This window comes from Gallus gallus, chromosome 3, assembly GCF_016699485.2.
Source record: "Gallus gallus isolate bGalGal1 chromosome 3, bGalGal1.mat.broiler.GRCg7b, whole genome shotgun sequence".
Lineage (NCBI taxonomy): Eukaryota > Metazoa > Chordata > Aves > Galliformes > Phasianidae > Gallus > Gallus gallus.
In genome coordinates, this window is record NC_052534.1 from 39,213,207 (window position 1) to 39,240,920 (window position 27,714).

Genomic DNA, 27,714 nt, shown 5'->3' on the forward strand with positions numbered 1-27,714 from the left:
CAGATAATAGTATCTCTCCTTAAAACATCTAGTGTCATCTTTACTCCACTGATCAGGAGAGTTTTCTAAATGTTTCAACCAGTCTAATGAGGCTTTTAGCTACACGTACATGTTCTGCAATAGTGTTGAGCTCTAAAAATACTCAGGTATTGCATGTTAAGTAAAAAGAATCCTGTTTTGTTTTGGTTTTTTTTTTTAATTAAACAGGTTCTTTCATTCTGTATTTCCTTCATATATTCTATATATTTGGCAAATTATTAATATTTTTTAGTTTCCCTCTCGATACAGTTCCTGATATTTTTTCAGTTTTAGCCCATAGTCACTGAGTTCTATTTTAAACTAGTGGATGAGTTTGACAATATATTGGCAGGTCTCATTACGTTTCCTTATCAAGATATCAATAACATTCATGAAAACTACAATTGCATTTACAACACAGATTCTAAAATTAAAAGTTCATATTTAAGAAGTCAAGAGACAGACACTTGGGGACTACTAAAATCATTAATAATGCATGGCATCTTAACAGACTACAGGATGTTAAATACGTGAGTCAAAATCTCTTACGTACACACCAAGACATGAGAATTCATCCTCACCATTAAAGCATATCTCCTTCCGTTTCACTATCCCAATTAAATTAAATCCTGACTTGCATAGAAGCCCATAAGAGAATTCAAGTACCACACTTGTAACACAGTACTAGTTCTCACGTGCTATTTCCACCAAAGCGTAAAAGATCGTGAGATACGTTGAACTGTTGGAGTATCTATTTGTGCTCTTAGGAAAATGAACAGCAGTCAATAATTCATTTTATATGGACTACCAACAACTCTGAATTTTTTCCATGAGCAGATTTATCCCAGAGCGAAACAGAAATCAAGGTAGAGAAGGGCTTACCCTTTGTTACCAGTTACTTCAAGCATCTGATTGTCCTCCTGAAACTAAGCATAGTTGCTACAGCCCAAATAAACTCTTAAACAAGTTCAAATCCCAGAAGCAACAAAAGAAAATGGCATTTCCACTTTCCTATCTCGATTGGTAAAACTCAGTGTAGTTTTGTATAATGGCTACATAGAAAATAATCTAAAGCACTATCAACACACTCCCTTATTTCCTCCATGTTCACATTTGAAGAGATTCATCTACTATGAAAACACAACGAAAATTATGCAGCAGCCCAGTCACTCATTGCCATATAGACCCTGTCAAATTTGGCTTCATCACATTTTGCAGCATCTCCAGCACTGCCCACAGATAATAAATCGGTTTCAGAGAAGCATTCTGATGTTTGGTCAGACAATGCTCAGACTTGTCTGGTCTGGAGAAACACAATTCTCTCAAAGTGTTTGTTTTTAAGCAAAGAAGAAAGAACATGGCTCCATCCACCCCAGGAAATCTGGTTGACAGGCGAGGTGGGTCAGGGGCTCAGTGCAACCCCACTACTCCTCCACCACTCCATTCTGTGAAGAGATTGGTGTCCAAGATTGCTCTGAAACAAGTCAAGCACGGACCTGTTCAAGAATATCTCACTTCCCAGCCCCCTGTATTTGCCATCTGTTTTGCATCTTTTGCTTTAGGAAATGTTAGTCAGAAATCAGATGCCTCATCAAAACATTCTGTGATGCTCCAACAAACCAAAAGACTTAGAAGAAGTTTTACAACTTTTTTCCTATTACACATTCTGTACTGAAACTTAGTACGCTTTTTGAACAGCTATAAAGGAAATGCAGAATATCATCATTCTGGTATGTAGCAGTAGAAGCAGAACAAAACACAAACATTAATGCTCCATGTATAATTCCAATTATCATTTTAAGAGATTATTATTAGTGTTATTAACAAGATTCAGCTCAGACATCATTTTAGCAGTACACATGAAGTCTGTGAGTATACTTACTCATGACATTTACCCACTGAATTGTATCAGTTGGTCTTTTTCTCTTTTGAAATTAAGTCTTAGCCTATATAGAACCTTAATGATACTGAGTTCATGAGGCATCTTCCACCACATCAAACAGCTGCAGGTCTTTCACACTGCACTATTCCTTTAAAAATTTACCATCAGAAAAGAAGCTGACATAATATCCTAATTTTAAATGGTTATTTTTTCCCCTGTTAAAATCTCACACGTTTTCAATACTGCACTAGGGTATAATAGAATGTGAATAAGTAATGAAAGATAAAGAAGTGGATTTCAATAAAATATCCCCTATTACCATTCTTAATTCTTATCTGTTGTTAAGATGACAGCCATCTGGAATATTATAGCAAAATGGGTATTCCTGAACAACCTAGACAGAACAAAGTGTAATTCAAAACCAAGAAAAACAATCTTTAATTAGGCTTTAGAAGGACACTTTGCTATTAAAAAATAGTGCAATTGTGTTGATCTATCATATTCTAGCCTACCCTGTGCTGGCATCTATTCACAGATGACATGGAGTCTTAATGAGGTTGTGTGAAGATGCTCCTTTGGAGGCTGTCCCGCTGGCCCCAGGTAACCGCGTCTGTCGCGACAACATCGCCCTCTCGTGCTGCGAGGATGGCAAAGGAGCCTCCTGGCCTCTTAAGGCTGTCATTACTTTAATTGCAGATTAATTACAGCCCTTCACCAAGGTCAAAAGGAACACTCAGAGGCAGCATAAAGGGTACTATGCAGAAAATACATGAAGTTAAAAAGCTTTTTTTAATGCTGGATGTGACATTTGCAGCCTTAATGATAACAGAGATTGCTTCTCGTGTTGCAAAACTGTCCAGTAAGGCATCTCTTGTGTACTAAACAGTGATCCTTTAGCCCACACCAAACAAAATTCAGTGAACATGAGGCTTTTCTCTAAATTAGATCATTCTTAAAAATACCTTTTATTGAAAACAATTCTTTTCCAAATGAGACTGGCCAATGCTGTTATCCTACGTGTAATTATATTTATGTGATATTTCTGAGAATATTAAACTTTTAGATGGATCCAACTCAGAAGTAATGGAAACAGCGGTGCAGAGTAGCTGCTCAGTACAAGTGATAAATCATATAAATTGCATAATTACAACTTCCCATGGCTCCAGAGACAGTTTGCAACAGGAAAAGCAATGAGTGATGAAGTGAGATAAGTTTTACAGTATCCAGGAAAAGAAAAATCAAGAATTGTCATCAAGACGCAGAGGTGGTAGCACAGTCCCTTCTCCAGAGCATGTTCAAATTCCTCCTGCTGAATGCTGTGCTCCAGAGAAGAGGGACCACCAATCCCTTTCCCCCTCCTCCCAGCCTTGTCCCTGGCCTGCTGGCCAGGGGACCCAGAGGAGGGAGTCCCTCACACTGAGATAGCACAGTAGCCTCCAGATCATTGACTTTCTACCTCTTCACTAAGAATAAATAAATGAATAAATAAATTCCCTTGGTTACTTAACCAGAACAGTTTCTTCCAAATTACAATCCCTTCTTCAAATGTCTTCTTGGTTTTGGTGAGAATACTTTTCTCCTTCTCACAGACCTTTAAACTATTCCAACAAAGCATTTTTTCCCTTCAATTTTTTAGTTCATTAGACAAAACGAGCAATAAATTATTGGCAGTAGCCAAATCACAACTGCACTCTCGGGAGCAGAGAATCAGCCTCTTTCTATTTCTTCCCTATTGGACTGATTTACTACAATTACACTGAATCTGGGCTTGTATCATAGGATGGCCTGGGTTGAAAAGGACCACAATGATCATCGAGTTTCAACCCCCCACTATGTGCAGGGTTGCCAACCACCAGACCAGGCTGCCCAGAGCCACATCCAGCCCTGACCTTGAATGCCTCCAGGGATGGGGCATCCACAACCTCCTTGGGCAACCTGTTCCAGTGTGGCACCATCCTCTGCATGAAAATATCATACCCTGACAGAATAGGGAAGTGTCTCATCAGTGCTCTGTTAATGAAGACTGCCTTGGGAAGCTGAGATCAACCTAAAATATCCAACAGGTAGGCACAATGTAAATGGTAATACAAAAACTGGAATAAGGCCAGCAATACTTAGTTAGCTGGCGTAGTTCATGATACAAGTCTACACTGCATGCTACAGCATTTTAACTCAGTGTTACTTTCTCTCTTCTAGCAATTTGCACCTGTTTTCCAAGCAATTTATAGCCCACATACCTACTCTGCTGTTAAATCTGCTTACAGTAAATCAGATTTTCCTGTGATTGTTGAAGCAATAAGTCACAGCAAAGGAGGAAGCAAGAATATATTTCAGTTGGATAAAATAAACGATAGCAGATTAATCTCTAATTTACAGAATGCCTTATCCAAACCTACATACAGACTCTCAGTACATAGAGGGAGCCTTGCCAAAGATGGGAAGAGTTAAAGAGTTTGCTGTCACTTGCACATAGTGAGCCAAAATAATGAAAATGTGTGAAGAAATCAATCATCTACAATACAAGTGGGGAACAAACGCTAAATGAGTTTTGCCTGTGCTAGTGACCTTTGAATGTAAGATTTAGATAACCTTTTCTACCCAAATTCTTATATGGTTATTCTTGGACAGTAACTATTCTATTGCCGTGCTTTTTACCTATTTTACAGCATAAAAATCAGACAATACTCAGAGTCAAACTGTTCCCTGAAGAATCTCTACTTCCTAAATCTGTGTTCTTCATTAAACAATCGTTTTAAGTAGGTTGTTTTCCAGAAACATATCTCCTTGCCTTTTTCAACTTCACAGCTAATATAACTTCCAGAAACAACTTGGGTATACAAGTTTATCACCAACTCTGTTGTTCAGTAGCAAAACACCACAGAGGAAATAAAGAAAGAAAGAGAATAATTCCATAGCCAAGTCAGCTTGAGCTTACTGATGCTTAACATAGCAGAAATACTCCTCTGCGGGATAATCATATTTTGCCTTGAGAGCTTAGTACTTCATCACAGCCCAACATGGGCCTTTTTCTAACACGCAACTGAAAGAACAGATGGCAACTTAGAAAACACTGCTGAAAGATACACGTTTGTAATGTGTGATGATACAACTGTGGCAGAGCTACCAAGCCACAAATGCTTTGAACACCACATTGAACGGGGATAATAAGCGTGGTAAGGAAATAAGCAGGTTCATGATAAGGAAACCATACAACAGTTTGCTCATCCAAGAGCTGTGCTGGAGTATCTCTAGTCCAGTTACTGCTTACAAGAGAAATCACTCTGTAGAATGGGAAAGCAATATTTCAAGTGATTTCAATAGGGCATCCTTCTAACTCTAGGACAAGGAAAAGACCTGGCAGAATAAAATACTACTCAACTTGCCTACCAACGGAACAGAGATGTGTCTCTTTCCACCATGACAACAGTACATTGCTGGTGAGAGAGGCAAGGAAAATACTGCAGGTTAACCCCTGCTGGTTTACACTGCACAGAGTCTAAAGAAATTTAGTGTGCTAAAAAAGAATGCATGTATTCAGGAGAAAGACACAGAAATATCAGCCCACGTGGCTTATTCTTTTACAATACACTTGTAGGCTGGAAAAATACTTGTCATCAAATATTGATTATTTTTCGTGCTATTTGTAGACTAATTAGCAAGTCCATGAATCATGCAGGTTGAATGAAGAACCCTTCTGTAACTCAAGTTTACTTCATGTGGTTTGCAACAAGGAAGCAGCTTCTTTTGTTTTCTTAAAAAATAAAAATATTTGGCACAGTTGAACTGGGAAAATAATTAGATAAAAATAATAAACAGAATAGAAAATGAAGTTAGAAGCAAATGCCTGTCTGTACAGCTTACTTCAGGAACCATTTTGCAGCAGGAAGAAAAAGAAAACAGCTATCTGAAGTAAGAGAATTTGTTTGCACATGCAAGATACAAATAGAAAGATTACAGAAAAATTCAAAAAGTGTGAAACAAAAAGGAAAGAAAATTAAATAATAAAATGAACTGTACATGTCATCTGGACTGTGAAATGATGAAGGATTACAATGAAGGTGAACATACAAATAAGATGAGAAGAGCAATTAGAAATAAATAAACTGTAAACAACATAATACTCCGATTTTAGAGGCTAAAATGTTTTTTCCCTGCTGTGAAGATGCATAGCATTTATTAAAGATAGAGTATTAAAATACGTATTTCATAGAATACTTAGAAAGTGAGTACAAAATAAACATAGGAATGCTAAAGATGACAGACTCCAGGGGTTCAGAACTTTCAAAACAATTCCCAGAAGACTTTTAGAAGGTACAGAATTTCTTTCTTCTTTGTATTTCTTGGGAAGGCATAAAGGACACCTGGTACCCTACTTCAGGGGATGCTATAGAAGCAGAACTAACAGTTCAGCGTTTTAGGGTCGTGACAAAGTATTCTAACACAGGAAAGATCTTGGTGCCCTCATACTTTACTCTGCAGAACTGTGATTACATCTTCCACTTAGACCAGCAAATACTGGTTTTCAAGGTCAGGCAGACAGCTTGTAAAATGCTACGCACTTTTAGAGTGTTCTGTGTTTTCCTGCAGTCTCCGTTTCCCCAACCAATCCACTCACATGCTACGTAAGTGACCTCAGCAGGGGTCACCATGAGAGGCAAAATGCAACCACCATAAGAATGAGATAACACCTACACACTGTGCCTTTGAGGAATTAAACAAGTCAGAGAAGTCGTGGATATGGCAGCTTCTTTTAAGTATAAATAACTCAGGTAGAGAGAGAGGGAGACTGTGATCTTGGGGAATTGCACACTGCTCTGAAAAAGGTGTGAAATCGTGTTCCGTGTAATTAGGAGCTCCGATGAACTGGACTTCAATGTTTTTGTACAATTCAGTAACTCAATTTCACATAGAATAAGCCAGACAAGTAAATAAACCATGCAAAGATTGGGGTAAATTAGCATCAGAAGTTAGAAAATCAAAAATGAAAGAAAAGAGGGAGAAGGAAGAGAACAAGAAGTTCCTGCAGAATACAGTGAACTGATAGAAAATGTTACTAACATTCTGCATTGGGTATCGTTCATCTTGAAAAATCCTGAGATAGGCATGGCTTCTCCAGTTGTCATTATACTGACAAATACATAATTCCAGAATGCAAGTTTAATAGAGCATATTGTATTCACCTATGCTGGCTATCCACAAAACGTGGGCCTCAAGATTAATCTGAATTAATCCAGTTGGAATTAGGTATTTGTATATACACATACATATATATATATATATATATAAAAAAGAACAGTATGAAAATTTACAACAATTTTTGATGAACTCTGACAAGCTAATTGTCCTCTGCCAAAAGATGAAGGGCTCATTTTAAAACTGAAGTTGTCAGCTCCAATTGCTAGCCATCAGAAGTGATCACTTATATTTCCATCTACAGTCATAAAGATCTTCCCATTAACAAGTTTGAGTAGGCAGTTGCAGACTTCCATCAACTGATCTCAGCCTTCTGCCTATCGAACTGAATAGACACACTCAGCACTTTGAGCCGTCTCTCAAGCCTTTAACCTCCTGTGACTCCTCTACAAATTCTCTTCAATTTTTGAAAGCACTGGCTTCATTCTATCACTGAGAGCCATCTAAGACTTTCAGAAAGTTACAGAGGTATAGAGAAACAATGCCCTGGAATAACTCTTTGTCAGAATCAAGGGGCTCTAAGTTCACATCTTTTAGCTTAAAAATAGGTTTAAAATAGGTTTATTCAATAGGACAGGCCTTCCAACTGCAAAATATATCATTTTATGACAAAAATGAAATATTTTCTAATAAAAATAATTTCTGATTGTATTCTGCTCTTTATAACATGGACAGAAACAGAACCTGCAACCGGGCAGCTCAGATAACAAATGGATGCTGTAAATTCTGATACAGAAGGACACCAGAGGTAAAACACTCAGCTCTGAAGAAACAAAGAGAGAGGCAAACCTCTGACTGATATCAATTGTATAAGAATTTCTGATTCCATGTATTTTCAAAATTGTCTATCAAATCCAACTTTCAATATCAAGAATACAAGAGATGAGCACTTCCTGCTGTTTTCCCCTCCAGAATTTAACATTTTTCAAAGATACTTAATGTCAAATCCACAAAGTAAATGTTTGGTGCCTATTTGCTTTTTTGAGGCATTGAACACAGATAACTTTTCCCTTATACAATGTTTTAAAATACAGAAACCGGGAGGAAAAATAACAGCAGAGAAAATGTTACTAGTACTTCTAATCTAGTTATAGGATTATCTGCACAAAAAATATGCATATATTCAGCTTGTCATTTCCAGCTCATGTTAATTATATTTCAATGTACCTCACATGATAAGAGGTATAATCCCAGCAAAGGCGGGTAGAGGTTGTAGTCCAAATTATACAATATGTCTTCCAGCTGATAATTCAAACAGGTAATGAGCTGTTTAATCTTATGCAGCCTGGCAAACACTGTTTATCATTACCCAAGCCTTCAACATGAACATCAAACCGAACATATCTTCTGCAAATATGATGACTGAATCATCTTTTCTGTTAGCTTCATTTGAAGTTTTAATTATATTCCGGCTACAACAATATTTTTGTATAAAGAAATAAAGCAGAGTTTGAACACAACAGGGAAAAAGTAAATTCTTTAGAATATCTAGCTAAATGCATTACTTACATGAAGATTTAAATGGTTTCTGTATTCTCAGTCTATCAGCTGTAACTTGGCAGGTAATCAGAAATAATACTACTCACTCTGGCACCTCCTGTACAAGTACCACAGGTTCTGTGCAATTATAGGTGGCAAAATTCCTGGTCTCATACTACAGGCTGCTAATGTAACTTCCTGTGCTGAAGTATTGAGCCCATGGGCCACAGACTTCACAATGTAATGGCAGAAGCAGCAGTCATTACCTCCACTCTTTACCATGGAACCACGTCAGAAACCAACTGAACCACAAGCAAGCACATTCTGTTCCTGCACCAGGAAAACAGAAATCAAACTGATGGATGCAAAACACTCCAGCTCTCCATCTCCTGACTCCAGACATTAACAATTCTTTGCTTTTCTCCCTTTTACCCCAGATTATATCTTTAAGGACAGAGGTACAAATAAAATTCTTGGATGAAAAGTTTCTATTCCTGAACAGGAGATACAGGGCTCTACACTGAGTAATATGGTTTACTTTACCTCAGAGTAATTAGTTCGGATTTAATAGAAGTATGTTTAAAAAAGCAAGCATAAAACCAAGAAATATACTTCCTTCTTGGAATAATATTGGGAACAAATAATCTCTGTATCACCTCTATATCTTAGTAAAAGGTAAGAATTGAGCAAGTTTTGCTTTGTTGTTTTTTTTTTGTTTTTTTTTTTTTTACTGTATATATGCTTTAGAATAACATGCATGCAGCATTAAAATAATTTTGGGGACAAAACCAGCTGCTCTAGAAAGGATTACAAGTTCAGTATTTTTACTGTGTTCTTAATCAAAATCATACCTCCATCTTTCAGGGAATATTTTCCACTATTCCAGTTTGGGTTCTATTGCTATTTATCTATGTATATAAATTAGAACCCTGTATGATTCACGTAACACTATACAGCAGATAGTTATTTCACTCTTTTTAAACACATGAGCATTGAGAAGTCAGACAAGGATGACGTCATTCTAGACTATCATAATTACAGAAGCTTTCATTTAGCTTGTACTTTCACTACTGTATTTGCAAACTTCCCAAAGAAATCCTTAAAACTGTAACTATAAGAATGAAGCAGAAAAAAAAAAAGACTAATCTTTATTTGACAATCACTAGGAACAAAAACTGGAAAACTAAATGTATTTTGTAAGAGTGACATCTTGAATTCCATTCCAATGGAATGATAACCCAGGGGTTTCTTTTGCTTAGATATTCATACTCTTAGATTCAGTACCTGAATAATGCCAGCCTATTTCAAAGCAAAGATGAAATGTAATGTATCAGAAAATTATCTGATTCTTCATTTAGTCACTAACGTGAATTCACCACCAATGTAAGTAGGTATAGATTTAGTAAGTAGGTTAGATTTATGCACAGATTGCATATATTGATGAAGGCATGGAATCAGATTTGTACACTATCTCAAGGACACTATGAATGCTCAGGAATGAAAACTTTAGGGTGGAAATATATTAGTGTGCCACGATTTTGAATCAAAACATATCCTAAAAATACATTTGTAACCAGAAAAATAAACAACAGTTTAATTCTCTGTTTCTGCCAGAACAGAAATGGTGCATCCTGTTCCAGGCCATCAATTTTTCATCAGTGATCTCAAATGATCTATAACAATATTTTATCTTACAGCAAAAAAAAAAGAAAAAAAAAAGAAAAAAAGAAAAAACCCAAAGCATAAACTGAATGTAAAATGCTGTACTATTTTCATATTCAATCTGCAGGCGGCCCAGACCAATGGAAGGATGACTGCCTGACTGGTTTCACTGAACTGCTGCTTGATAACAAACTGACAGTTCCTTAAGTATCCTATCCATCTCCATACCCATGCTCAAAAAAAAAGTAAATGAAGCTGTTAGCTGAAGTTAGTTTCAGCTGGGATGGAACTGTTTTCTTCATAGCATGTGGTATGATGTTAGGTTTTGGTGAGCCACAGCCATTCTCAGTGAAGGGCCTAAGATGCTGGGAGGGAACAGAACTAGGACAGCTGACTTAAACTGGCCAAAGGGATGTCCCATACCACATGACATCAAGATGAAGGAGTTTTGAAGGGGGTGGGAGTTTATCTCAATCCCTTCTGCTACTTGAGGGCTAGCTGGGCTTTGATTGGGGAACAGTGAGCAATTGCTTGTGCATCACTTGTTATATGCATTCATATATACATGTTGTCATAGCTATTATTCTCTTCTCTATCTTAGTAAATAGTTTTTATCTCAACTCAAGAGTTCTACTTTGTTTTTTTCTCCCCAGTTCTCCCTCTCATCCCACTGGAAAGCAAACAACTGTGATGCTGCATTAAACTACAAGCTAGGCCAAATATCCTACAGAACCCTTTGCAAATTCTTGGGAAGGGAAACTATCATGTCACATTAACATAATGTGAGCAACGTCAACAGTGCAAGAAAACACAGCAAACCCCTGATGCAAGACACCGAGAATCAAAACTGAAATGAACATTACAAAATAAAGAACCCTGTCTTCATACTTGTAATCTGTCAGTGTTTCAGGATCAACTCCAATGGCATAAGGCTCACGCTGTAACCCCATCCAACATGTCCTGACCAAGCACATGCAGTAAATATCCACACAAAACAATAAGATAAACAGAAACCAAATTGTGAAGGTTCAAAACTGAGCCCAGTACCTAGGACAATGCAGCTGTAGAACTGTAATCAAATGAAGTCAATCAGAACTGGTGACACATACTACTAAAATGACTCCAAATTCCTTCTTCTGTGTTGCTTCAAATTTATTCTGACAAAACTTAATCACGTGAAGCAGAACTACGTTAAAAAGTAGCGTAGAAATCTAGAACTCAGGTGTCAAACCAGGAATCATTTGTCATTACCCCAAAAGAGCAATGCTCTGAGCAACAGCATTTCAGATGTAAAGGAACAAGTCGTCAGGCATTCTCTCAGAACTTTGCACTTATTTATACACACAGCAGCACATTAAGATGTGCATGTTGAATGATACAAAGTTGAAAGATACTTAGTTTGGATTCCTAGATCCTATTATAGCAGAGGGTTGTTCAGTAGCACTTCACACCAACAAATTACACCATCATGATTCCAAAAGAGCCACTCCAAATTTCTGTGACACTGCAACTTGGAAAACCTTGTCATCTTTACTACTTATCCTAGTTAAAGATAATTTGCCATAGAGACATGAGAGACAGCTTAAAACTTCAGACAAGTTCTATTTCTTAATCTCAGTTTCCATGATCTCAGAACCAACACTGGGCCATTTCAGAAGTTTCTTTTATGTTATGTAATCAGGTCGTATTGCTGTCTACAAGGAAAATACTGCATGGGTATATAACATTTCAGTAAAGTTTATACCATCATATCTCAGAAGAAAGGAATAGAAGAGACACTAACCTTTCAGCTTCAGTATAGAAATGGCCTGATCAAAAGACTCCTGCAGATACCAGTGGGCTTTGAATCAAGCTTCTGTGACAGTTCAAGTTGCATTAACACAGTTTTTATGTTTTCTGCATTTAAGTATATAGAACAGTCAGATTCAATTTAATACCTTCATTGCATTTATATAAACGAAATCCCCATCCTCTAAGTGAAAGCAATGAAGTACTTTACATATTTATATGAACACCATCAGACAAGCTGGCCTTTATAATCACAATTATGACTAACACAGTTACAAGTGACTCAAGATATAAGGTAAAGAAATATGCTAAAACAGACTAGTACCAATCTTTTCAACCCTGACAAAAAATGAATGTATAAAATAAAAATATATTTTACACTTTAGTTATAGGAAATGCCCAGCAGAATGTAGTTCTTTATCTGCTGCTAAGTTCTAGACTTAATATTTATCAGAAAGATAATTCCATAACACACAAAAAAACAACCTTTAAAATTATTTAAATATTTTTCAGAGGTCCTATTAAAAAAAACAACTTGCATTTTCATTTATTTTATATAAATTTTGTGAAAGCCTGAATTGGAATGAAAACAGTCACTCCAGACTTGATCCTTAAAGTTTCATAAACAAACAGTTTGTAACATGGCCTCTAATATAGAATTTTAAGTCCAAAGGGAAAGTGTAGCTACACTTAATCTGAAAGATGATACAAGAAAATGAGAATCACACAATCAATTAAATGCTGATAATGTACACAATAGAAGTCTAAGCAAATATAGAAATATCATTTTTTCAAATGAAACAGCAAAAAGAATACCAATGAGCAGAATGCAATTACTCATGCTGCATTTGACCAAGACAATGTAAAAAGAGCTCAGAAAGGTTGAGCTTCTTGTTATGATCTCTTTTTCTTACTTTTTTTCTTTCTGGTGTTTGCTTTTAGGTTTTGTTTGTTCATTATTTTCCCTTGGTTATATGAACCTGGCTTTATATGCTGCCTGCCATTTCGGAGCATCAGTTGAACATCAACTTAGAATAAAGGGTGCTACCAGCTGCACTTCCAATACCATTTCCTGCACCACACAGAGTTTTACACTTTCTGTGAAATCTCAAGTGAAGCCTGCCTAACTCTTGCAAGATCATTGCTTTAAGAGAGATGGCCGCAGCCATCGGCCATTCCATCCCACCACTCACGTGAATGACAACAAGGATTTCATTTCACAACAAGCTATGACACATGGAAGACAGCAACCCTGCACAAATTTAACGTGGACATACAACAGCTTCTTAACCATGGAAGCCCACCTGTTACACACTGGGTGGTTTCTCTTTAATGATTTAAACAGAAACAACAAAAAGATGCATCTTTTCAGTTTAGAATCAGACAATCGTTTTGACACAGCACAAACTGTGGAAACAATATGGAAAGCCTACTTGGCGCAGAAAAAAAACACTGAAGAAAACTACTAAAAACACCACCTAAGAAATCAGTAACACAGAACACAGAATGAGCTTCATCACAGCATAGACTGCTGCTGAACTAATAGGTTTTCAAATTACTAAAAGTTGTCTAACAACATTTTCCATACTAGTTAGACACTTTCAAAATGTGTTAAAAATCATTTATGAGCAAAAATAGGGACACTCTGGTCCCTGCTGGGGACCAGTATTTGGACACAATTATTTCTGAAAGTAAATATTTAAATTGGAAAAATATAATCCCTACTGGCAAGCACATTGCATGTGCTTCTGACACTTGCAGTATTCAAACTGCCAGAATAAAGAACTGCATTTAAAAAATAATAAAAATGCTTTACATTGAACAGCCATTAATAGTTTGGTAAATCACAAACTAAGCTTTTGTATCTGAAACACACAACCTGTTTTTCATAAACTTTTCAGTATGCAAAGCAAGTACTATTTTAAACAGCTTCACTAGAGTTTTCTACTGTCCACATGATATTAAGTTTCAAACTAATTAAATTGCATTCTGCATAATGGCCAAATATTCAGCATCTTCAACAATGGTTATAAAAGGTCTATGACCATTTCTGTTATTCTTAGCAGTACACATTCCAAGTAGATACACTAAATTTATTCTCGAGAAGATAAGTTCAAACGTGCATTTCTTAAAAAGATACAAAAAAATGGAAATTAATGGTTTCTATTCTGTTATGGGTCAGAAAACTAAGAGAGATCCTGTGCAAGTGTGCAGAGTATGCACACTGAGGAAGAGTAAGAAAAACTAGTGTGAAAGAAAGCTTCCTAAGAAACGCTTCTGCTACTGCCAACTTATTATTTAATGAACATAACTGTTCATTTCCACATAGTGTTAGACAGCCTACAAGCAGGCTGGCAAGAGTTTTAAGACTTACACCAGAAATTTCTTAGACAATAAAACTCTCAGTGAGAGTTCAGCAGTAAAAACAAAAATATCACCTTCCAAACAATGGTTAAAAATAAAGTGGGAGTTATTAAGGTGCAATTATGATGTGCACGATAGCCTTTATATTTCCTCTAGAAATTAATTCAGTATAGAAATTCTACTTAAGATGACTTGGCAAGCATAACCTAGCTATCAGATTGTGTAATATAGTTTTGCACAATACACACATTATTTACCAGGAGACTCTCTCCCTGAAAAATTGGGTAAATGCAGCCAGAAAAGGAATTCAGCAAATGAGGCAGGAAAATCTACCCTTCAGTACTAGTAATGAGGAAATTGAGACAAAGAGGGTAGGTTTCATTTCCAATCCTGGCTTACAAATGCCAATCAGCACAAGCCAGGATATTTAAGTAAAATCCAGCGGTTTGCTGGACAGGGAAGTAATTATGTTTCACTTTTTTGGAGTATGGTTATGGCTGTTTTGGGCTGTAAAGTAATTATCTTCCTTGTCATAACAGAATCTTTGGACTTTAAAAGGCAGATTTGGTCAACAGCAAAGCTCAAGACCTCCAGTGCTTTTATCAGAATCATTCTGTCTTAAGCTACAAAAATTTCTATGGTCAAGAAAATTACTAAGCTCACATAAAGCATCATTTCAAATCTGTTTATTTAAAGTGATTAATTCAACTCATATAATAGAATGGCTTGGCTTGGAAGAGACCTCAAGGATCATCAAGATCCAACCCCCCTGCCTCAGGCAAGACCACCAATTTCCATATCAAATGTTAGACCATAAAACTTGGTTTTACCACCACCAGGTAAAATGTCATAACTCCCATCTGTCTGGCTTTCATAACTATAAAACAGCAACAACAGTTGATCCCACTTACAGAAGCTTTCTGATGCCCTCAGAAGAAAGTTACTATAGGAAAGGGAAAATCAGTACTATTCATCATAAAATACAAATCAATGTTACTTGTTGATGCTTCTATTGTCCAATGGGAAAGACGTTATTGAGTATCTTTAAAAATATGAAAGGATTTTTGTTAAATTCTCCTTTATAAAGAGCACTGACAGCTCTCAGCACAGAAAGCCATTGCACTACATCTGCAATATCTTTTATACTTGGGCAGCTGGCAAAAAGTGAGAAAATTCATTAACATACTAATGATGTGTCCTATTTAAAATTCCAGCTCTGATTATTGTGTGATTAAGTCTCTTCCCTTGACGTCTGCTTCCTTATATCTGCATTATTGTGAGAAATCAACAATTATTAATGAAGAAAAAAAACAGGTGACCAATTTATACACAAGAAAGACAAACATACATACATTTCAAAATTTCCTTTGTTGTTGTTGTCTAATGCTTCCAGACAAAGTGGTATTATCTTCAGTAGAAGACATTTCAAAAAAAGTTTTAAGAAGTTGACAGGCATGAAAGGTAACAGTTCAAGTGCCAAATGACACAGCAATAGCTATGTGTAGGAATACCTTTGCAAAAGGTTTTAAGACATTATAAAACAAAAGAGGGGAGTAAATAGAATATTATTGCCTGGAAACAAAAGAAAAGCAAGACTGAGATGACAACAAATCTTGTCACTGTAATTTCATTTTCAAGAGAAAAACAAAGCATCTCTTTTCTACAGCAAAAGATGTTTAAAACCACTAATGTATTTAAACTGGGCCAAAGCCTTCAAATAACAGAAGAGTAAGAGACTAAGAGGTGGTCTTCGTTAACTTGGATCCAGGTGGCCCCCATTAGAGCAGTGAGGTTGGACCTGATGGCTTCCAGAGTCCTTTCCAACTTCAACCATGCCTCTATCCTGAGACTACAACCACTTTCCATGTGTTACTTTCAGTAACCTACTTTTAGCTGATAGACAGGCAGCTATCTCATAAGGAGCTGAGGTGGGTCAAAGCACAGCATTATTCTGCACAAGGAGGGATCACAGATACATCTCAACTGTGTAGCAAGAATCAATCAGTCATAGAATCATAGAATGTCCTCAGTTGAAAAGGACCACAATGACCATAGAGTTTCAAACCCCCTGTCATGGGCAGGGTCGCCAACCACTAGACCAGGCTGCCCAGAGCCACATCCAGCCTGGCCTTGAATGCCTCCAGGGATGGGGCATCCACAACCTCCTTCGGCAACCTGTTCCAGTGTGCTACCACCCTCTGAGTGGTAAACTTCCTCCTAATATCTAACCTAAACCTTCCCTGTCTCAGTTTAAGACCATTCCCCCTTGTCCTATTGCTATCCACCCTCATAAACACCTGTTCCCCCTCCTGTTTTATACAGTCCCTTCAAGTACTGGAAAGCCACGGTGAGGTCTCCCCGGAGCCTTCTCTTCTCCAAGCTACACAAGCCCAGTTCCCTCAACCTTTCCTCATAGGAGAGGTGCTCCAGCGCTCTGATCATCTTAGTGGCCCTCCTCTGGACCCACTGTAAGAGTTCTGTGCCCTTTCTGTGCTGGTGGCCCCAGGCCTGGAAGCAGTACTCCAGATGGGGCCTCACAAGAGCTGAGTAGAGGGGGACAATCACCTCCCTCTCCCTGCTGGCCACCCCTTTTTTAATGCAGCCCAGAACAGAGTTGGCCTTCCAGGCTGCAAGTGCACACTGCTAGCTCATGTCTCAGTCATGCTAGTCTTGCTCATTTTTGCTATTTAAATTAGCATGGTTAATTTTGCCTCAAAGGGACTACAAACTGAGCAGAGAGCTAGTAAAAAAAAAAACCAGGACAGGGCTACCACCCACCAGATCAGGATGCCAAGGGCCCCATCCAACTTGGCCTTAAATGCCTCCAGGGTTGGGGCATCCACAGGTTCTCTGGGCAACCTGCTGCTGCTTTTCAAGACCTCTGATTGAATTTCTGCCTAATATTTAACCTAAATCCCTCCTCTTTTTGTTTCAATCCATTCCCCCTTGGTCCTATCATTACTAGACTATGTAAAACATCCATCCCTGCCCCCCTTCCAAATGCTGGAAGGCCACAATGAGGTCTCCCCAGAGCCTTCTCTTCTCCAAGGTAGACAAGTTCACCTCCCTCAACCTTTCTTCACAGGAGAGGTGCTCCAGCCCTCACTCAAGTTGCACCTTTCACAGTGCAGAGAAATCATTCCGATTTTCTCCAGTTCTTTTAAATAACTAAGAAAATGCCACAGATCACAGCAAAACTGAGTGTCACTCATCATGTATAAAAGCGACATGCATTTCTCAACATTTGGCAGCTCTCTTTTCACCCTAATGTATCCCATATAAGGTTATGGGCTTCCTCATCTATGATGGAGCCACCATAGGCAGTATTCGTGTGGCATCCAACCAATCAAGAGACAGAGCAACAGCTATAACAACCTCCTCAATCATAATATACTATCTCTTCTTTTAATTATGCCATGGCAATAAAATCCTATTCCAAATTTTCATGCTTTATTTTCCAAACATAAAAGTACCACACAAAATAACAACTGGCTCATAAAAGTGGATGCCATTTTTATGACAATCTGTTCACAATTTTCTAGAGTTTATCAGAACGTTCTTCTTCCGTTAAACATGGTGGTACCAATTTCATGTTAGCAATTTCAAACCTAAAAGCGTTTCCATACTTTTAAGAAGTAAACAGTTTAGAATACACTAAGGGGCAGGGACAAGAAAATGAGAATATCTTAGATTTCAGTTTACGCATCTCTGACTATTATGTGCTTGCTAGAGTTTATTTTATGTAGGAATAAATTTCACTCTATGCCTGCAGAATTATAATAAATTAAAAAACAATCCAAGCAGTAAACATGAAGTGCTTTGCAATTTATTTTCACAAATTTTAGGACAGTAGAGGTCATATCTAAAAGAATCCTCATTACAGTTACACAAATGCAAAGGGAAAAAAAAATAGAGCTTCTGCACTGCCAACAATTCTGTTACTTCAGAAATACTCTCGCAGAGGTTTTGTTTGAAATGCTACTGAAGAAAAATACAAATGTTAAGTGTGTATGCATTATAGGAGATTTAATTGTCCTAAAAACAAAGGAGAAACAAAACAGACAAATTGGAAAGTCAGAATATTCCCCTCTTCAACTGATTTGCAAATTTAGTCGATGAGGAAACACCATCTGATGTGGTTTTTTTTTTTTTTGTGGGTTTCAATCACATGGCTTAGATAATTATGTACTACTTTCAGGAATCAAAAAGATTAAAAAATTGTTTATTTTCAGCCATTTCGTTTCTAACAAAGCAATTTCTAATCTTGTGTGTGTGTGTGTGTGTGTATTTTTCTGTCTTTTAAAACTGCAGCCCTGGATGTATTCAGTTGCTTATAAACACTTTGTTTCTAAGATACCTCTGCCTATCCACTTCCCTATGAAGAGTCTACACGTGTTTCAAAAACAGATGCTTCCTCTTCTCAACCAACCTACTACTCATAAAATTCTGAAAAAGGGAAAACTTTTCAAGTCTCTAAAGCTTCACAATAGCTCTCACAAATATAAATGTTTATACTTATCTATTTAGAGGTAACTATAGTAAATATATTTGCAATTAATTGTTATTCAGCCTTTTCATTTAATCAAGAAACAAGACCATTTTATCTGCCTAACTTCAGGACATGGTATAGTAGAAAATAGGATAAGCCAAGACTAATAGTGGCTTTGCTATTTTGTTAACTTGTCAGCAGCTTTCCTAATAATTGCAGGGAATTTCCCCAGCCCATCACAATAGCGCCACCTCAGCATGCTGCCCCTTGTGGGTGTCTGTATGTGAGCTGCATTTGTAAGAACCGTGTACCCATCACACCTCATTCATTCAGAGCCATCACCAAAGATTTACTAAATAAGTTGCACTGTTACCACAGCCAACACCACCTACTGTGAGCACATAAAAGACCGCATATGCTTTTCTGTATGTGAATTCATACACACTATCATCATCATCGCTATAATGCTGATGGGATTTAGAAAAAAAATGTACTGAGAATTGGGCTAAGATAGATCTCAAAAAGCAAGCAGTATATTGCTAGGATATCCTCTCTTCCCCTGAGCACACTCTTCTCCAGAGGAAACAGCTGAAAGTTCATCTAAGTTATCTAAGTTCTGGCCAAGCTCTCTTCCAAAAATCTGTATGTTTTGTAAATGCATGATGGTTTTGTCAAAGCCAGTAGACTTCCAGATGTTTGTGATAGAGCAAAAGCTATAACAGCCTGTAAACTACTTACCAAAGGCAGTCTCTCCATGTTCAAGTTCTTCCTTCAGTTTGTTGTAATCATCTTTAATTCTCTCTAGTTTCCGGATGTTTCGGGCATTCAAAACCAGCAGCTCACTGAGAAGTCCTTCCAGTTCCTCCTTCTCAGATGTTAATGATCTTATTTCTTCTGTCAGATCCTTAGCAGTACCAAAATTACTTCCTGCATATTTTTGGTGGGTAGTGGGGACAGGGAGGAAAGAGATAATAAAGGAGACACTTGCAACATCAGTAAGTTACACAGCAAACAAGGGGAATGAAGCAATTGTAATTCTGAACAGCAATAAGACCTAATTGAGAGAGAAAAAAAGGAGAAAAAAAAATCAAAGCAGTCTTTTTTTCTAGTATCCATTATGTTAACATATTAAGAAAGTCATAACTGCAGCATACCTAAAGCCATAGACAGTTAACATTTTTGGAGAATGCCTATTCCTAAAATCTACACTTCCGAAAATTCATACTGAAATTTACTGATTACTGTGCTGTCACCTGTCAGACCATTTTCATGTTTAGGAGAACACCTCAACTTGTAATACTTCTACAACAGCTGCCATCAATCTGCTAGACTCTGAAATATTCCTCTTTGAGCAAAGAAGCACAGTGTAGTTGTTCACAAGCACCAGAAAGTGATATTCACATTTGTTAGGTAACGAGCACCTGCTGTAAAGAATTTCAGAAGAAAATTCTGAGAACAAAGTCATGACTCAGCTTCTGACCGTTCCTGAAGCATGAAGCCTCAGAGGTGGCAGAACACCTCAAGCATTGCTTGCTCACTTTGCTCTGGAAATTCCAAAAAACGTTCAGGCCCTTTGGACAGGGATCCAGAAACAGAAGTTCAATTCCCAGCTGATTTTGAGTACACACACAAGTAACATTCGCCCGCTGGCTAGTTCTCTCAGGACAGGGTAGGAAGGGCAAGATGCAAGTACTCACATATATCAGAAGACCACAAATCGTGGCTAAATGCTGAGAGTGGCTCTGAGAGTGGCAGAAGAGTGAATGGAAATACTTCCCTTAATTAACTACAATGATCCTCCCTGAAGAAAGACACTGCTGAAAACTTAAGTGGTCATATGAAGACGGATGTATCACAAGAAGATTGCACTTTTCAAAATTTTGGATAAGACTGTATCAAGCCATTCAGGTTTGAAGATTAAACACTGCTAAAATCTGTCTTTGTTGTTGTTGTTTATTTAGTCATAAAGACACGGTAGTTTCAGCAAACCCCTCCTTGCTGAAGTCGTTATCATTTCTCCTTCAAAACACTCCTAATTTCTGCTCCTCAGACAGTTTGCAAGTTCTATCTTACAAAGAATTATACAATTAAATAATTACAAATTATTTGCCTATTTACAAGTAGTAGGATCTTATGGTTTGCCAGTGCAAACCAGTTTCTTCTTCATGAAGAAACAACAGGGCAAGTTATACTATCTTAATGTGCCACATTCCCGAATGGACGGAACACAGCAGAAGATGAGCATGACTGCCACAAAAAATTGCCAGAAAAAAAAAAAGGCAGATATTCAGATGTTTGTAAGGCAACAGGACAAATAATTAAACAGTGTGCCTTTATTTCACCTGAACTCATCCCAAGCATCAGCGCACAAGAGCCTTAATAAAACATGAAGGCAAGAAATTCTTCATTAGAATCTGGAGCTTGCTCTTACATTTCAGAAGACAGAAAGGAAAAAGGTATGATATTTTATATGAAAGTTTTATACATAATAAATGGATTTTAATTCCCAGAGGGAAAGTTTATATCAAAACTGAGGCTATGAGGAAATGGCAACAGATACATGCCCAGAAGCCAAAACTGCCTGATACAGCTTCTCCTGACAGCAGAGATGTCAAAGTCTGCAGTGAAAATTCAGGAAAGCATATTCAAACTCATGCAACACAAGTATCATCAGTGAACTTCTGACCTCAATCACAGCAACCAAAATAACTGTTTTCTAAATGCCATAAGAAGGTTGATTTAAAAATTAATGCACAATCCCTAGCTGCCAGCATTAAAAGACGTGCCCTCCTGGGATCTTTAAAAGACAAAGTCACTTTAGATGCTGTGGAAATACTCTTCAGACATGTTAAAATACTTTATTCTGCTTACATATATGAAATTGTTAAAATTCCTCTTTTGATAAAATAATAATATTTCACTTAAGAGAACAATAAACCTCCACCTTTATCAAGCCCTCAAAGCTGCGTTTTATATAGCCATACCACTGGGAGAACTAGTTGGCTGATATCAAATGAAAAAGGTTGGTCATAACTTTTAGAATCATAGAATCATTAAGTTTGGAAAAGACCACTAAGATCATCTATCTAGTCCAACCACTCATCCCCCCCACCCCCCCACCATGCCCACTAACCATGCCCCTCAGTGCCCTATCCAAACATTTCTTGAATGACTCCAAGAACAGTAGCATTACCACCTCCCTGGGCAGCCTGTTCCAATGTAACACATGGATTTTTCTCTCTAGGAACCACATGAACCTGGGATTATAAAAACATTCAAAATTATTTACCCTTTTCTTGGAAAAACTCATTTCTATGAGTTTAGCTCTGAAATATCATATTTTCATTGTTCGATTAGTTTGAAGAATACAGTGCTCTGAGCAGGTTCAACAGCATGCTTACAGAACACTGTCAAACAGAGCTGAGTACATACATTTAACAATAAGGTTTAGCTTCTCAAAGTTATCTCTGAAGACAGCAACAAAAACCAAATTTTGTCCTTAATCTTGTCCTCGAAAGCTCTCTCACACATCCTTCATCACCCTCTCCCTACCGACAATAAGATCAAGTTAGCTCCACTGGCTTGATGTGAATGCAAAGAATACTAGCCATATTAAGCAAAGCACTGGAAAAAATAAATAAATTAATTAATATACCCAGGAACAAAGTAGCCATATAATTCTTTCTATTCATTGTGAAACTAAATTGCATATAATAATTAACTGAGATTGGTTTTTTTCCCCCTCCTGAAAATTCTACTAGTATGGCCACATAAAGCAACTAAATGGCACTCTGCACACGTATCTTTTCTCTATATGTAATTACACTGTCATATTACTTTATCAAGCAGATCATTGCCCACACGGTACCCTCAAACTAACATCCCATTATTTTAATATTTGCCAGCAATTAACTAAAAATATCCATTCAAAACATTGTACAAAGTTAATGATCCACAGTCTTTTTTGCTCTGAGACTTTCTCATACTTATGCCAGGAAGTATGTACACTCATAGTTTCCATTATTTATACTTGAAGCAGAGAGCTATGTTCCACCCCTAGTGAAACCATATTCATTACAATACAAGTAAAGGAGCAATTTTTGTGTAACACTGAAGCATACGTACCAGTCATTGCTCTGAATGTGGGAAAGAACAAACTGGTCTGTACTTATCATTACTTATAATCTATACCTTCATAGATTAATCGTACCTTTAATGGCACAATGAAGTAAAAATTCATGTTTTAGCTTAGGGCATTCACCACCATGCTATTTATCAAAGGCACTGGAATTCAAGTCTGCAAATCCTCCACCCCATGAGAATACAAACCAATTCCAACACCAGAACATAACTTGAAGAAAATAAATATCATTTAGCTTCTCACAAAGAAAACAGTAAAAACGTGAGAGGAATATAAGATTTTGGAGGTAGTGCCAGTGCATTTGTGCAATTATTTTTTTCAAGTAATAACACATGCTAACACATTTAGGGAGCAGAAGGCTACTGAAATGATTGATATGATCCTGAAAGGTAAAATAAGATAATCTATTTAGAAGTAGGCAGCAGATCCCAAAACATACATTTAGAAGAGGATTCTCTGCCTTAGAAAGCCTACTGTGCCAGGCCTAATCAGTCACCAAAGAGCAGCAACTCAGAAATCCATCATTAATCAAATAAATTAATAAATTAAATCAGTAATAACAACTCAAAGACTCAAGTGAAAATTACCAATGAGAAAAGGCACAAAAGCCTTAAGGAGAAAAGTCAGATTTGGAAGTTGGTAATTCAGCAACTCTAAGACATAACGTGTTTTAAAGAGCAATAGAGACACTGGCCACAAGGTTCCTCCAATGCTCTGGTGCCTGCACTGGGAAAGATGAGAATAGGATCAGCTCATCTTCCCTCTCTCCTGCCTCTGCCTCCCTGCCACACCACTGTCAAAGGAGAATAAGGACACTTTAGGGTAGGGGAACATCCCAATCTTCATCATCTAGAGGGCTTCATGAAGTCATCATGCTCTTTTTACCAACCTAACCAAGAAGCAAAGCCAGACAAGGGAGAGAAACATTCACATCACCTAGATTTTTGTACTAAAAGTGCATGCACTGAAATTCAGAGGATTGTCATCCTGTTCTCCTGGACAATAGGAGGGACAACACTAACCCATTCTACAGATCACACAGGAGTTTTTCTTGCATCTTTTCCAGAGCTCTTCCCACGGGGTGAGAGCATCATCCCTTCACATCTCTGCCCATCCAGAAAAGGAACTGCCAGAAAGATTATTCCACTCTCCCTCCCTCCAGGGAGAGCAGGTTAGGTAACAGGAGAGAAAGAGAGTAAGTCTCTACATGGCTGACTGACTACTGGAACAGAAGCAATGATTTTCTGCTGTCTGGTCACATATCATTTTGGAGCTTCAGCTACTACAACTTAAGTTTTAGTTCACTGAAAGTCAGTAACATCTGGCAGTCTCATTTGGATTTAAGATAAAAAGACAAATAGCATAGTTTTCTTAGGTCTATGTGACTGTTAAGGACTTAGCTTTGGAGCTCACTAGCATTATTTTTTAAGTGGGTTAATAGGCTCGTCTAAAAGTACATAACTTGTTTTGGGAACACATGCCAGTACACAGCGCTGTATGCTGGAGCAGGATGTGATACAGGCATGAAGAGTCACTCTCAATATGTCTCTGAGGCATCAATCCAGACCACTGCTGAAAGTAAGATGCTAAATGCAGAGAACCAATTTTGTCATCTGACAAGACCCAGGTCTCTGTAGAACTCCAATTCACCATAAAAAAATTAAGCCTTTATGAAAAGGTACAAAGGGGCCTTGGCATTCTTGTCTCTAACGCTAGTCAAGTTTCCCATCTGTTACCAAACAGCACTTCCCAAAATTCAAATATACAGACAGGAGCACCATTGCCTTAGAGCAGAGATCATTAAAAGCAGTATACAGCATGGCAGGTAATATATCAATGTCTTGTTCAGAACTTTGTGACCACATCTAACCTGCATGAAATGACAGAAAAGCAGTATAGTCATGAAAACAAGGCATCCACATTTTCAACCTTGTATCTGTGTGTTTTGCTAATGGCAGTAAGGATGGTAGATGTCAGTATAGGCTGAAAGACATGTCCTCTTTGTAGCACACAGTTGTTCTTCGAGCTATTCAGAACTTGCCCTAAATAAGCATCTGAGTAGGCAAAGAAGCAACAGTGGCAGCATTAAATTTTGTGTTTAACATGTATTTCACAATATTTAGAAGCTTCACTCCTACAGTTTTCGTTGTACTGCTGGAAATCATCCTACAACAGTAGTTCCAGTTGTTCAGAGGTTTTTGCAGTTATTTAATGAAATAGAGATTGAGATAATTATAAAATGATGACACTAAATTCTCCAACTGGTATAGATCAGGGTATATGTTTTTCAAACTACTTAAGAAGTCATTCTAATTTCTGTGACTGGATCTAATTTGTATTTGCAGACATAAGGAAAGTTAATGATGTGCATCTCATAGATAACTACATAAAACATTCCATCTTTCATTCACTTTTCCTTAACTATCCACTAGACACTTTCTAGCTATCTGATCCTATGCAGTTACACATCCTCAAGAGAGGAAAAAAATCATATACTTACTCTATGTGTGCATGTGTATCCACTTTCATATATATATGTACTGCAATATATATCAAACAATCCACTTTATTCAGGCATAGAAAACAGACAAAATGATGTCGAAAAACATTTCAGGTTACATCTTCCCTCTTATTCCCTAATTAATTTTTCACTAAGGAAAAAAATGAGGAATGCACCCTCTCACATATTTGATTTCATGCAAAACAGCCTATAGTAGAAAACAAATTTTAATCATATTTCTACAGTTATATTCACAGTTGCTTATGTTTTAACTTCTTGAATTTTTTTAATGTTTTAGGTTTATTTGATCCCACCAGATGTTGTGCTAAAGATATCCACCATGCTAGCAGAAAGAACACAGTACTGTATACTGCCATATTCTTCCTATAAGTGATAGGCATTTTATAAACACGTTCAGAGCTTCTGTAAGAAGCAATTGTTCTAACAGTAGCACACAGGTTTTCAAGTGCTGACAATTAAGGTGTTTTTCCTCATTTGTTTGTCAAATTAAACAAAACAGCAGCAACAAAAAAATAACAATCCAGCTATCAGATGGTAACCAAAACGATTTCACCAAAAATTATTTATAAATACGTACGTCAGCAGTAAAATCTCATGCAATGAACCGTACTTGTTACTTATAATTAGCTAAAGCTACTAACATCAAAATAGTGAACAATATAATAAAGATTTTACCAACTATGTTTGGAGAAAAATTCTTGACTAGCATCCCAGGAGTATTAACTCAAAGTTGTTTATCACAATGGGTGAATGCCAATCAGAAGTGAAAGAGCTGCTTATATAGATGACCTGAATTTTAACTGTTGATAGAAATAGCTCTTGACCATTCAAGAATGGGGATTTTTTTCCCCTTATGAAATCTCATCATAATGTCATTATCTGCTGTATTTATTCCACAGCCTTCAAAAATCTGAACACTAATTCCTTTCTCTTTGTCCTCCAAATTTAGTTTTACACTTCTTCCACTGAAGAAATAATAGGGAGGAAGAACTTGTACATACGTGGCATCATCTCTAATGCCCTTACAGAAGCTTTTATTACACAGTCTTAAAATTGAAGGTATTAGAGACAGAAATGGCAGAATTGTTATGCTTGCATTGCATATATGCTGGTCTTTTTCTCTCAGAACAAGACCAGCTATATTTACAGTATTGGTGTATTTACACCAGAATGTATCCAAATCACGGTAATTGCAACAGAAAGTGCAGTACACACAGAACATCAGTATTTTCCAAAGCTATCCAGTTAAAGGATTAAAGGATGAGGTATATATCATGCTTTCCAAACCTTCATGTCATCAAACATGAAAGCTCTGAAAAGAAAATAAAGTATTAATACATTAAGTTCACGTAGCTTTACTATGAGGATACACAAAAACCCAGGTGTGTGCAAATACATTCAGTTACTTTTTTGCTTGACACAGCTCCAAAAATCTTTAAAACTAACTGGTTCCTGAGGGAAAATGCTGCATTAAATGAAAACAATGCAACATCTGCTTAAAGGAAAACAGTTGTTCCCAGATTGTTAGTATTGTTGTCTGAGGAAATTATCTGACTGAATGATCTAATTGCTAAGGTAAAAAAAAGCAGAAATAATATTTAACCTTGCCTAATGTTTCCAAGACTAAATGAAAAGTATGTCCAGTAAAATTGTTACTGCACAATTAATAATTCCCTTTGTGTTTTTACTATCCCAAGGCTGCTCATTTAGTCTGAAGTAGAGGAGGCTCAGGGGAGACCCTATTGCTCTCTACAATGACCTGCAAGAAGGTTTTAGCAAGATACAGGTCAGCCTCTTCTCTCAGGTAACAGCCACAGGAGGAGGGAACACCAAGTTGTGTCAGGGGAGATGCAGGTTGGATATCAGGAAAAAAAATACAGAAGAAACAGTGAGGCATTTTGGAACAGGCTGCCCAGGGAAGTGGTGGAGTCACTGTCCCTGGAGATGTTCAAGGAAAGGGTAGATGTAGTACTTAGGGACATGGTTTAGTGGGCAATATTGGTGATAGGTGGACAATTGGACTGGATGATCTCAGAGGTCTTTTCCAACCTTAATGATTAAATGATTTGAACAGCTGCATATTTCCCAACTGAAGATTCTCTCACCTTCTCATGGTTTAGCACCATCAGTTCAGGGGATATTTACATGCAATATCGTGCTTAAATCATGGCCAATAT

The 27,714-nt window shown here is 37.3% G+C and overlaps 1 protein-coding gene across 1 annotated transcript in view; it reads right to left on the bottom strand.

Annotated features, from left to right (window-relative positions):
• Positions 1 to 27,714, bottom strand: part of DISC1 (disrupted in schizophrenia 1) — a 193,789-nt gene that overhangs the window by 78,765 nt on the left and 87,310 nt on the right. The window contains exon 9 of the mRNA XM_003640955.5: positions 19,614 to 19,802. Coding sequence (XP_003641003.5) covers positions 19,614 to 19,802 — 189 coding nt within the window. The remainder of the gene's footprint in view (positions 1 to 19,613; positions 19,803 to 27,714) is intronic.